The following is a 13772-nucleotide window of genomic DNA, read 5'->3' as shown; positions in this document are numbered from 1 at the left end:
TAATATTGTATGTCACCTACACTTAAATGTAAAAAAACTGCCCTGCACATGTTTCAGTTTACATCTAAATTTTGTCATAAGTTCAAACATTTTTAAAAGATATAATATCCCACATGTTCCAAATATTGATCTTTTAAAGTAAAATTGTTGTATCACTGTTCCGTGAAAGGAAGATAGATGCTAAGTGACTTCAAAGGCTAAAGAAGCCATAAGACTGAAGAAAAAGGCCAACAAGTCCAGCTTCATGAGAAATGGCTTATTGAGGAGACTTGTAGAGAGTGTCCTGAGCAGCTGCAAGAGGAGTAGGTCTCCTGCAACCCCACAGCCCTTTAAGACCTGTCTTTATAGCCCTAGAGGCTGGGAGTACTTGGTGAGGGACCACCCAGGAGGAGAATGTTTAAGAATAGGTGTGTGTGTGTCATAGTCATATCTCCAGTGCAGATCAAGAATGTTATGCCCCGGAGAGTGTACATAAGGGTGTGGTTAAACAAAAGGAAAGAATGTGGGTGGGGGGCTGTGCTCAGGAAGGTTTCAGGTCACAGAATGGTCATCCTGGGGGATTTTCTCCAAGATGGTTAGTCTGGTTCACACAGTCACTTTTCAGATGGATTCAATAGAATCAAATATATCCAATAGAATAGTGATTTGATTACTGTCATCACCCATTTTAAAATACACGGATAATAAAGGGCGCCTGGGTGGCTCAGTCGGTTAAAATATACAAATCATCTTTTTTCAAATAGACATTTTATGTAAAATTTCTCTTTCTTTTTGAACTCCTATTTCCATTTGACTCCCTCTCCAAAATTTATCTAAGATATCTTATTCTTGAAAGTCTTTTATTGCTCACTATATTATACTAATCTGCAAAAAGTACATACATTTATGAATTAAAGTTTTAATTTTTTAAATTCCGAAGACCATAAAATTCTAAATATTTAACACTTTTATTCTGGAATAAATTATTATAAGTGACATCAGCTTACAATCATACAAGAACATAGATATATTATGAACTTTGAAAAATAATTATTAAACACAAAAAATAAAATGCTATTGGAAATTCATCTCTGAATGGGATGAATGGTTAATATATCCACATATGAATATCACTAGGACAATGCAAGTAGCAGTATTACAGCTCCTCCCAGCTTTCTTTTTTGTAGATATGTTGAAAAATCTTGTTCACATAAATCAACAGGATATTGAAGTTTTGTTATAGTAGTATTATAATTTCTTGTACCACTTTTTTTTTTATTATTTATTTGATAGAGAGAGAGAGACAGGGAGAGAGGGAACACAAGTAGGGGGAGTGGGGGAGGGAGAAGCAGGCTTCCCACAGAGCAGGGAGCCTAATGCAGGACTCAATCCCAGGACCTGGGACCCAGACCTGAGCCGAAGGCAGATGCTTAAGGACTGAGCCACCTAGGCGCCCTTTTTGTACCACTTCTTAAGTTGTACGCTAAAAATCACTCACTGATCTATAATCAAAAATTATTTTTAATTCTCTCTCCATTGTCAGCTCAATTAGATCCAACTTCACTCTTTGAAAGTGAATTGAGAAAGCATGTGATTTGTAAAAGGACTTTTTTTTAAATCTAGTCATTGAGGACATCTGCTTTTCAACATCTCTGTCAGTATTTTGACTTGTCCCTTATTCGAGGCTCCTACCCTCTCAGCAGATCTTACACCCCAGGCAATACACTATAGAGAGCCTCCTCCGCAACATTTTTTTTTTTAATAGGAAAAGGGCAATGGGAAAACGATAGGAGAAAGATAACCTGTATTTCCCTCATAGGTTCAGTGTTAGCCAGATAGATTTTAAGAAGTTGAGAATCTGGGGACGCCTGGGTGGCTCAGTGGGTTAAGTGTCTGCCTTCGACTCAGGTCATGATCCCAGGGTCCTGGGATGGAGCCCTGCGCCTGAGCCCTGCATCACGCTCCCTGCTCAGCAGGGAGTTTGCTTCTCCTTCTCCCTACCCCCGCTTTTGCTCTCTCTCAAATAAATAAATAAAACTAAAAAAAAAAAAGTTGAGGATCTGGACATTTATTCTGTTAAATTATATGTACCTAACTTATCTCTTGGAAAGTTACTGCCTTGCCCATTTAGAAGAGGCTATTCTGTTGTGTTTCTCTGTCAGTCCTTCCATGCATGTCTAATTATTTCTTATATCTCATACTTCTCCATGCCTTTAGTGAGGAAATAGCGTCACCAAGACACTGTGGCGGGTACAGAGGGGAGCGTGTCAGACGTCTCGCTGTCTCTGCCGCTCCCTACATCCTCACGCCATGTGCCCCCACAACCGTTAGCAGTCAGAGATGATCTTGCACGCGGTCACTGTAGAAGCCAAGCTTCCTCCATCTTGTGGTTCGGCTTTCCTTCCAGGCCTTAGAATTCTCTCCATTCAGCTGGCAGATGGGAAATGAACATGCACCATCACGTATGAATGTAAACCTGAAATTACTTTTGAACCATTCCATCTTGAATATATTTGTTATATCCCAAATCATTGAACATGTATATGGAATTATTAAAGTAATGGGGACTTGTAACTTTACATTGTACTAAACCCCTTTAATTAAGCTGCAAGCACCAGTCGGGTAGAAATGACGACCTCATGAACACTGAAAAGGGCATGTCTATCCAGCCTTCCGCAACGTTTTCATCAATTCTTAACAGAAAATATAACCTGCAGCAAAATTCTGATCTTTCATATTCAAAAAAGAAAGTATTTATAATACTTGTTCGAACAGATGCGTTTGATGATTTGAGATCAGCGAAGATATCACTAAACAAGTACTTTTTTAGGTTGCACAATATTCGCTGCCTTACATTGGGAAAAAAAAAGGTAAAACTGATTTGACAGCCCTATACATGTTTCTGACAACATATACATGTCTGATACACATGAGTGCACAGCAACCCGATTTTTCTTCAACAGGATCATCAAATAATCTGTGTTAAGCACACATTTGGATGAGGTGGCTTACAAGGGGTCTCTATTGCATTTGTTTTATATGCTTCCTGAGTGCCTCAGCTCGTAAGTGAGAAGAGCAGACCTCGGGGTACGAGGCCAGCATGAACTCTTTCTCCCTTCACTTCTTTTGGATGGTAAGCAGGTGGCTCAAAATAGTTCAGTGGTCAGTTAAGAAAACCACAAAGTTCCCTAAGATTTGGGATCAAGATGCTCTCATATTCTTGTTTATGACCTATATGATGTCCTAAAAATTACATTTATTTGATTTGCAGAAAACAAAACTGAATTGGGGTAGTTAGTGTCTGTTGATTAGATTTCATAGTATATTAAATAATTTGGAGAAGCAGGCAGGGACAGACCAGATGATATAGGAAGTTTGACTAAGGAAAGAAAACAAAAGCCACAAACCTCAAACATAGATGAAAGTACATCCGTGGTATAGGAAAACATCGGGGGCTGTGATGAAAAACAAACTTCAAGAGTTATTATGGTAGGTGCTGAAACTTATGGAACATAATGTAACTAGTAAAAGTATAAATAAAATACAGTCAGTTTTATAGTATCAGGTCATATTTCAGACCTGGGCTTGAGGCCCAGATTTTATAGAAACGTGCCATAAACTCAATATTTAACCAACTATAAATGATATTTTTTTACATTTCTGAAATACGTAAAATTGATTAAACCCCTCATCACTTGCCTGAAGTAGTATCCTAATGGGTCATTCTGCCTCCAGTCCCAGAACCTTCTACTGCGGCCTCCACGTACTGCCCAGCATGTGTCGTAAAGTGGTACTGGGGTACCCTCCACTGAGTGTGAGGGCTTTCTCATTGCCCACGAGCAGGGGAGAGTAAAGGAGATTGTGGTGTAATCCAAGGGTGCCCATGGCAATCACAAAACTTACCTAAATGCCAGTGTTTTATCTCAGCAGTTCATCGTTTACGTTTTATTTTCCATCCTGTCTGTATGAATATATTACAAACGATTTTCAGTTACTTACCAGAAATAAAATTGATGCTCAAGAGGGGTGCCAAATGATATTCTGTGACACACCTCAGTACATATTTTTTTAAATGAGAGATGTCAGTCTATAAACTAAAGTCAAAATACTGCAGCCTAAAGACCTTCCCTAACCCCTCTAGCGTGAAGGACTCCTTTCTGTGAGGGGGTGTGATCTTTCAGGATGGGGTATAACTGAGTCTAGAGTTCCCCAAGGGTGAAAGTTAGACTACCACAGAAGAGAAACCAGTTATCCTATTTCGTTTTTTAGGGACTTAATTCAATCTAAAGTCAGGAGAGATGTCTGGTGGGCCCCACCATTAAGATAGTAAACATGAGACGTCTGAGGGCCAAACTAGAAAGCTTTTTCCAGTTCAGCCAAGGAGTCGGAAATGCCCAACCCTTGTAAGATTTCTTGTAGCCTTCCCCATATTTATTATCTCTGTCCACTTCTCTTAGTCATTTATTCAACAAACAAATGTGTATGGAGCACATATGCACCAGGCACTGTTGTAGGCACCGGGTTTTGAGCAGTAAATGGGACAGACAAGGTCCTGTTCTCATAATACTCACCTCAGACGGGGAGGACAGAGGAAAAAAGAAACAAAAAATAAATAAGTTCCATGCACAGAATTAAAATAAAGTGATACAATAGAAGAGACAGTAGAGATTAATTTTGGTGATTCTACACACTAGATGCCAGGAAAGGCACCTCCCAAGAGGGGATATAAAAAATGTTTGAATAAAATATTTTAGGAAAGTTTTATTGCATATGCAATTTTGAAGGGAATGAGAAGAAGGGAGAGCAAGATGTGGTTTGTTATAAAAAAAGAAGAGGACTCTAGGCTCTAGTGGATTTCCTGGCAGGGAATTATGACCAGTTTAGAGCATTATCTTTTATCAACCCGTCGTTAAGGATTTCAAAGCTTAAATATAACAAAGGTTACTATAAAGTAATTAGGAAGATTTTTTTTTATAAAGTTGTAAGTAGTTATGTATATAAATAATTTTCCTTCCCACAGCCCCTTTGGTAAGGGCTGTACACTTACTCAGATGATACTGCCCTTGCTCAAAATAGCTTTGTACCTTTGGATCTGTCTTTTGGAATTTGCTGCCTGAGCTGTTTACTAGCTACTTGCAAAATAATTTTCGTTGAAGTTTTATTCTCTCTCTCTCCTCTTACTCCTTGCCTCCAGGCTTTACTGAGTTCCTCTGATTATTTCGGGCTTCTTATTTTCTTGCTCCTAAGGGCCCCTGAGGCCCCTTGTGGCCCCAGCTGGAGGGAGAACTGATTGAGTTTGTCTATCAGTCTGGACCCATCGGGAGAGAAAAGCCATATAGCAACTTAAACAGGGAAAGTGTAATATGAATAATTATAATATAAATTATACCAGGAGATTAGAGTAACAGGGAATGGTGAGTAAGAAACAAAAGAACTTAAGGATTATAGGAAGAGTATTGGAAAGGAGCAACCTCGACCCTTAGAGCTGTCACTGAACCCAAGGAAGAGGCTCCCCCAGGCCTCACGGGGGAAGGCTGGGCTGTAGCTCACTGAAGGGTGGAGAAGGCACTCTGGCGCTCTGCTGGAAGTACTTGCTGGAGCTCTGTCCTCTAGAACTTTCCAGAAATCTACCCTCTAGGGAGTCTTTGAAACTGTTCATGGGAGGGGTTCTCACCAGAGGCCCTCTGCTACAAAACTGCCTGGGGCAGAGGGGAGTTCTAGAAAAACCTTGGAGTCACTGGGTGCTGTTGGCCATCACACACTGAGGGGCCGGGCCCTGGAGGAGCCGCCCGTTGTGCAGGAAGCTGTTGAGTGAGCCCACCAGCACCAGGAAGGAAAACCCCTTCCTCCCGCCGGCAGTGTCTCTTCAGTGTCTTTTCCGGACAAAGCTTAACGTCAGCCTATAGTTAGCAAAGCAAAAATAAAGGGTACAGATGCATTTTCACAGAACAAGCAATTAAGGGTGACTTGGGGCTGGAAAAGCTGGTGAGACCGTCTTACAGGGAGCACTTAAGGAGTCAGACTAACGCCTGTGTGTTTGTGAACTACCAGCCTACTGGAAGTAAAATAATGGGAAGGAGTACTTGACCAAATATGCATCGAATCATTCCCAAAGAGAAAAATAAGTAAACATGTGAGTGAGGTGTGTGGCTAGTGCATGCGTGTGCGTGTGTGTGTGTCTGTCTGTCTGTCTCTTTTTCTCCATCCTTCTAGCACAACGGCTTTCCCAGAAGGGTACCAACACAGCTTTCATGAAAAGATCTCTCCTTTTTTCTGAGATGATACTCATTGTACTCTTTGGGTTTTCAAATGACCTTAATAGTTGTATTTTTTAGTGAAATAATGGTCACGTGGAAGATTGTTTTTGTTGTTTGGGCTGTTTTATTTGTCTCAAAATGTTCCCTACTTGACAAAAAAGTTATCAATCTTGTATCAGTACTCTTTCCATTAAAAACAAATTATACTGGTCTATGAAATGCAAGTCTGGAGAACATTGCACCGAACTAAGAATTTATTGATATAAATTGTGGCAAGTCACTATAACCCTTTTGTGAAATGTATAGTTTTACATTTAGAAGTCAAAACAACAGTTGTCGCTTTATGCTCAACAATAAAGACATATAAACTTATAAACAGGACTTAAATGATAACTAAGGCCATGAACTTAAGGTTCATTGTCTCTGCTTAGACTAACCAGTAATAGTATTATTATCACTGTTTTTCAGATGATGAAAATCAGACGGAGTTAAATAATTTTTCCAAGGTCCTATAACCGCTACATAGCAGAGCCAAGATTTCAATAGGAGTCTGACTGGCTCCAAAACGTTTCAGGATTTAAATAGATGTCTGACTGCCTCCAAAAACTTTCTAGCGTCTAGGGAAAGACAAAAACTGAATTAAGGAGTTAGAAAATGGAATTTTCAAAATACACGAGACTGAAGGATCATATTTTTTTTCCTAGAGAAAAGAAATGTAAAAAGGGAATTCATAACTTGTTTGCAAAGCTTAAGGAACATCATGCATGTAAAATTCAACCAGTTTTGATTTCACCAAAGCAAATACAAATGTAGCAGATCATATAGAGTGTAGTAATGCAAGTAGAAATGTGTTTTGTATTGTGAGTATACACTGGTGTATCGGGAGGGACTGCATTTGTTGCAGATGTGCCTGCAATGCCTCTATCAAATATGGACTTATCTGTATCATGTAACGAGAAGTGCAGATATGATGGTTGCTGAGCTCGTTTCACTAACTCAGTGTTCAGGCCAGCCTCGCTGCAGTTCCCTTGGCCTTCCTCTTATGGTTTGTACAGTTGCTGCTATGGTTTCTGCCATTACATCTCCACCCAAAAAGGAAGGAAAAAGGAGTGTGCCAGCTACGAATACCTCATTTTATCAGCTGAGGCATCCCCAACTGACCCTGGTTTTGTTCTTGTTGGCCAGTTTTGGGTCAAATGTCCTCACTCCTAGTTTCAAGGGAATTTGAGAAAGCAAGGAATACCTTTGCTATAATTGACTTAGACTGTAGATCAGCCACATTGGCCCCAGGACCAAATTCAGGCCACCCCTGTTGTTATAAATAAAGTTTTATTGGAACACAGCCACACCCATTCATTCATGCATTGTCTTTGACTGCTTTCACTCTATTATGGCAAAGATGAGTAGCTGTGATAGGGACCATGTTGCCTTTAAAGTCTAAAAATATTTGCTATTTGTCCTTTTACCAAAAATATTTGCTACCCCTACCTTAGACCAATCTTGATCCACTGTCCGGTGTTGACCACATGGACACTGGGGCTAACTGGGCTTCTGTTAAGCAAGGAAGAAGGAAGAAAAGGAGTGCTGGAAAAGGACCAACAGCATATGTCAGGTTACCTTGTCCAACTAATTATATACAAGACCAAAAAACTATATTTTCTGTTTTAAGTCACAGGGTCACTTTGGACATACAATTTTTCTGCTACTTCATTTCTTCATGAGTCAACTAAGAAAATTTAGAAAGGTAGAAATTTTGCAAATACAGAATCAAATAATTGACTGTTGTGATCTATCATGAATTCAGGAAGATAATCCCTAATTTATTGACTTTTATACAGCACTGTCTAAAATATTGTCAGACTAAGTCTCAGACACACATTTTACTGACACTTCCCTTTGAACTATTTATTTTAGGTTCTTGCGTACACTGAAGGACTTCATGGAAAATGGATGTTCAGCGAGATACGAGCTGTGTTTTCAAGACGTTATCTTCTACAAAACACTGCTTTGGAAGTATTTATGGCAAACCGAAGTAAGGCCCCTTAAATATTTGGAAAGGAAATGTACTCATATTTGGATGTTATTTATTTACATGGTGTGATACAGTCTTCATTTTTCCCTGCTGTATTTCTCTCTTTGATATGCCCTCACGAAAACAAAAATAAAAATGAAAATTAATTTGCTTGAAAATGTTAATCCTAGATTTCTCATGGATAAAGTTCTACAGAAAGCTGATTTTCCATGAAGATTCATTACCTTTACAAATGAATCATGATAGGCACTTGAAAATGATTTCTAAAATTGATGGGTTAGCTCTCCTGTGGTTTTCTAAATCATGTTTTTTCTTCTTACCACAGCCTCGGTTATGTTTAATTTCCCTGATCAAGCAACAGTAAAAAAAGTTGTCTATAGTTTGCCTCGGGTTGGAGTAGGGACCAGCTATGGTTTGCCGCAAGCCAGGTAATTATATCATATTACACATTATCTATGGTTCGTTAACATATTTTAATCTCAGTATGACAGAAATATAAATAAGGTTATACCATTATAATTATTTTGAGAACCAAGGAATTTTCTTTCTCTGCAAGCCATTTGTAGGGAAAGAGGTTATGGAAACAGGTATTTTAGGAATGACAGAATAGTTTGTGTATAGTTTTCTTTAACACATATATAAATGAGGAAGTAAAAAAGTTGATTGCATATCATAGCTAGCATATAATTAAGACATTTTTGCTTAAGATCTTACAAAAAACATGCCAAAAGCTTCATGATATTTGTGATTAATTGTTCTTTAGTCACATATAAGTTGTTTTTGTAAATGCTATGTATAGATGCTTCTTCATGAAAATGATCAAACCCTTAGAATTTATTGAGATTAGTAGTCGTGAATGATGATGTGGTTTTAACCATTTCCTAAATCTTTCATCCTATTATTTTAAAGTATCATTTGAAATCTTATTTTATTGAAAGATACTGTTCTAATAGATAACAGAGTCAGTAATATGTGTATCACTAAATTTAGTTGGTCAGTTTTTGGCTCCAAGTAACTGAATACCTGTCCAAAAGTGGCTTAAACAAAAGGGTGTTTTGCTGTTTGAGTCTTATTTTATAAAAGGTCTGGAATTAAGGAGTTGTCAGTACTGGCTCAGAGGTTCAATGGTGTCAGGACCCTCAGTTGACCTCATGTTCACAAAATCACTACTAGTGCTCCAGACACCACAGTTTCACCAACTGCATTAGGTGGGAAAAAGACACAAAGTATTTCTCATCGAGCTTCTATGTTTTAGGAAAGAATATATTTGTCAGCTGCCTCCCGCAGTCTTTATCTCAGGTCCCTTCAGCCTGAATGGGGTCACCTTCCTGTCCTTAAAACAATCACTGCCAAAGCGGAGTGAGTTGACTGGCTTAGGCCAATCATCCTCTGGGTAACACTCAGGGTAAACTATACCTCTGAACTCCTTGCAACCTCCTACTTGAACAAAATAGGTTTCCTGGTGGCAAGAAAGAAAGAAACCAGCTTTGGACAGACAAACAACAGGAACTTCTACATGGTCCACTGTGTCTGTGGGAATTACTGCAGAGCCCTGCATGGAGGGAAAGAAAAACTAATCTTTGTCCATCTTCCCTTAAATAGGCTACCGACATTTAAAAGACAGGGGCTGTGTCTTATTTGTCTTTTCATCTACAGCACCTAGCACAGTGCCTAACTGCCGAGGTGCTTTTAGGTGCTACTCAGCTGGAGATCCCTTGCATCGCAGTGCATCAGCTCTCGTATTAAGCTTACAGTGTAAGACCAGTTCACTGACATGTATGTACATGCTCAGGCTATTTCCTAGTAGAATGACAAGATTAAATTAAGACATTAGTGGATAATGAAGAAGTACTTCTGTAGAATACAGGTCAAAGGAAAAATGCATTTAATCTATCAAAAAAAAAGAAAATGAGGTTAGTTTTGCAAGACTTGCTCTTACCGAATCGAAGCTGACTCATGTAATCACTGCTTCCTTTCCCAAGTGCTTACAAACTGTTTAATCGTCAATGCAAGAATTTTTCCAGGAATTGACATTAAGAACTGACAAATAGGTTTCACTTTTTCCTTTTTTAAAAATGATCTTCTGCCTCCTGACATCTTTCTCAGTGATCATGATTCTTCAGAGATTACCAATAGGGGTTTCTCAACGATGTGTGTAAGTTCCTTCAGTGCTTTTGGACTTGTCTGGACCTGGGTGCATTTAAAACAACCAGAAGCTCTTGTACTCTCTCCTTTATCTCTTAGGAGTATTATTTCCCTTTTAACCACCTTTGGTCTCCCTTTGGCTGTTGGAAGATTATCATTCTTGATAGAAAAACTGGAAACAAAATAGATGTTTAATAGTTTGGGTTTTGCTTGCTCCAGACAGCCATTCGGTCTTAAAACCCTCTGGTCCTTTGTCCCCCGCCAAAGGCTCAACTCATTCTTAGTTTCCTAATGATATTCTCAGAAGTCCAGTTTTATGTATTTCCTGTGATATATAGCCTTGGAAGCAGCAGATGGGGGTAGGAGAAACACTGAATCTAGGTTTAGACCTGCCACTTACTGGCTGGGTAACAGTAACAGAGCCTGGTACTTAGTAGGAACTCAGTACATATTAGTGGAAAGAATGAAGAACATTGGGCAAGAGGAATGACACTTCCATCTGCTGTAAAATGGAGACAGTATCTCTGAAAAGAGATGTTTTATGAATGTCTTGAGATCATAAAGTGAAGACATTTTGTAAACTATAAACACATGCATACATAGTATGCAAATATATGCAACACGTACACACACATATAGATAAGTAGGGAGGTGCATAGGAGGGTGGGTAAAGAGATCTATGCACCTGCTCCCATAAACACATGTGTATGTGGTAGTTGTAAGCTCCTGTTATATTTAGAGAATTGTCAAAGAGAAGGGACAGGGCGCCTGGGTGGCTCAGTTGGTTGAGCGACTGCCTTCGGCTCAGGTCATGATCCTGGAGTCCCGGGATCGAGTCCCACATCGGGCTCCCTGCTCAGCGGGGGGTCTGCTTCTCCCTCTGATCCTCTTCCCTGTCATGCTCTCTGTCTCTCATCCTCTCTCTCTCAAATAAATAAATAAAGTCTTTAAAAAAAAAAAAAAGAGAAGGGACAATGTCTGGATCCTACCAGTGGAAGCCTTCCAGCTGAGAGTATCATGGTAGAATCACCAAGGGCTTCATTCTCTGCTTTGTTTTCTTGACATTGGGTTTTATCAGTTTAAGCAGAGTTTATCAAACTCTAGGGAACTTACTCTAAGCTAAATCCATAAGATTTATAAACAAAAAAAATTTTACCAAATTCAAAGGCAGGTATACTGCTGGAATAATTGACTTCACATATCATTTAAGCCACTCCTTGGGCAAGCCCACCAAAGAGATCACATTACAAATCAGATTGTTGCTTTGTCCTTTTAGAACGAAAGGAATATATCCATTAAGCCAGCATAGCCTAATGAATGCCTCTTTAATTAATTAATATCCATAGCTGTCATTTACTGAGAACGTCCCCTGTGCCAGGGACTATACTTTGTTTTGGTTTATAAGCATTATTTCCTTGATTGATTGATTGATTGATTGATTTTTGGCTTACAAACAATAAAAACTAATTTCTTGAGATTCTGGAGGCTAGGAAGTCTAAGATCAAGATGCCAGCAAATTTGGGGTCTGACTACAACCTGCTTCCTGATTCACAGATAGACATTTTCTCCCTGTGTTCTCCCATGGCAAAATGGAGCTCTCCACCCTTAATTCTTAAAAGAACCACATTCCTAAAACAATGTGACTCTTACTCCATTTTACAGAGAAGAAAATTTTGATTTAGACAAGTAACTTATCTTGCCCAAGATCATAGCTCACTCTCAATTTCTATCCTGTGTCATCTGTCACGGTTTCCCACGTTGGTCATAAGAACAACACCTTGCCCCTGCACAGTAATGGAAAAATACTGGCAAAAACATGCCCATATTCTAGATTCCATGTTGATTAGCAGTGTTTGGTTAATGTATTTTTCTATTCAGATAGTACGATCAATTAACTTTGGATTTAATCAGATTCTTCACTTACTAAGGACACACCTGGTTGTGTGATTTTAAATGGTCACCTTTTGTTAATGGTACTTAATAGTTTTCATTCTCAGAGGGCAATTTTGTCTTCACCTTATCCCCTACTTCTAAAAGCATCCTACTATAGCCCAAATACATACCAACCATCCTCATTCTAATATCTAAAGTGGTTATGGGTTATTTTAGAAAGCCCCATTGATTTACTGTTTCCCATTTTTTCTTCTTCATGTGATTGAATTATTTAATTTTTTATCATCACCTCTCTCTTCAGCCATTTTTTTCTTTTAGGGTGACCAGTAATTCAAGTCATGTAGTATGTACTTACCAAGACCCCACTATATACTAAGCACTGCTAAATGCTAAGCATATAACAGTAAGTAAAACAAGGTTCCTGCTCTCAATGAGTTTTAGTGGGAAAGACGGAGCAGTAAACAGGAAAAAATTATCCTTTCCCTGGACCTGCTTATAATCGGCTTTTCTCAATTCATTTCCCATGGCCACATTTTTCTTCACCATCACATACTCTAAGAGTGATTTAGTAACTTTCTCCTATGATTTCCATTATTTATACTTAGTAGGATTTGTTTGATTTTTGATCTGGGAGTGTTTTTGATGGTCAGAATTATTTCCAGATCAGCAATTTTCTTCTTAAATTGTTTGGGTTCAAAATGTCAACAAAGGAATTCAAAACTTTATTATATACATTGCTTTTAGCAGACTTATCTGAGCATGCCGCAGGTAAAAATTTTAGTCAGAATAGTGAAAATATGATTATAATGGTAATACTGTGCAAATTAGACCAGGCATATGATTATAATAATAGCACAATGAAAATTGGACTAAGCATAGTTTATTAATTCCTTGATAATTCAGAGACTAGCATGTTGCCATGACAATGTCAGGGTCAGGGCTAAAGTTTATAACATAAAATAGCTGGGAAGATTTTGAATCTTGGTACCAGTATGGATCAAAATCTGGAAGCACTGTGAAAATCATATTACAAATTAATTGAGGAATGTACTGAATTTTAGAATTGTACTAGAACATTTATTTTATTTTATTATGTTATGTTAATCACCATACATTACATCATTAGTTTTTGATGTAGTGTTCCGTGAATTGAAGTATGAAACATCTGTACCATTTACCATTGCACTGAAGTGAATCATTAGACTCATATGCTTCCTTTGGAGTCAGTACGACTCAAATATATGTTGCTAGGAAAGTTATTCAAAAATGTCAATATTTTAAACATTGAGTTACACCTAATTATTCTGAAATTCTTAATTCACATTTGAATTTGAGATAACAAGTTCCTTTCCATCCTTCCTCCCTCCCTCCTTTTCCTCAACTAAACATATTTTAGCTCTATGTACAAGAACAGTACCTATTAAGATTCCATGTGAATAGAAAAATTTGGAAATGAAACAGAAGTA

The 13772-nt window shown here is 38.4% G+C and overlaps 1 protein-coding gene across 5 annotated transcripts in view; it reads left to right on the top strand.

Annotated features, from left to right (window-relative positions):
• Nucleotides 1-13772, top strand: part of NBEA (neurobeachin) — a 694224-nt gene that overhangs the window by 570528 nt on the left and 109924 nt on the right. For all 5 annotated transcript variants that reach the window (XM_078070461.1, XM_078070460.1, XM_078070459.1 and 2 more), the window contains 2 exons: nucleotides 8151-8268; nucleotides 8594-8696. In XM_078070461.1, coding sequence (XP_077926587.1) covers nucleotides 8151-8268; nucleotides 8594-8696 — 221 coding nt within the window. The remainder of the gene's footprint in view (nucleotides 1-8150; nucleotides 8269-8593; nucleotides 8697-13772) is intronic.

This window comes from Halichoerus grypus, chromosome 4 (assembly GCF_964656455.1).
Source record: "Halichoerus grypus chromosome 4, mHalGry1.hap1.1, whole genome shotgun sequence".
NCBI lineage: Eukaryota > Metazoa > Chordata > Mammalia > Carnivora > Phocidae > Halichoerus > Halichoerus grypus.
The sequence above is the reverse complement of the archived record's forward strand: the minus strand, read 5'-3'. Positions and strand labels throughout refer to the sequence as shown.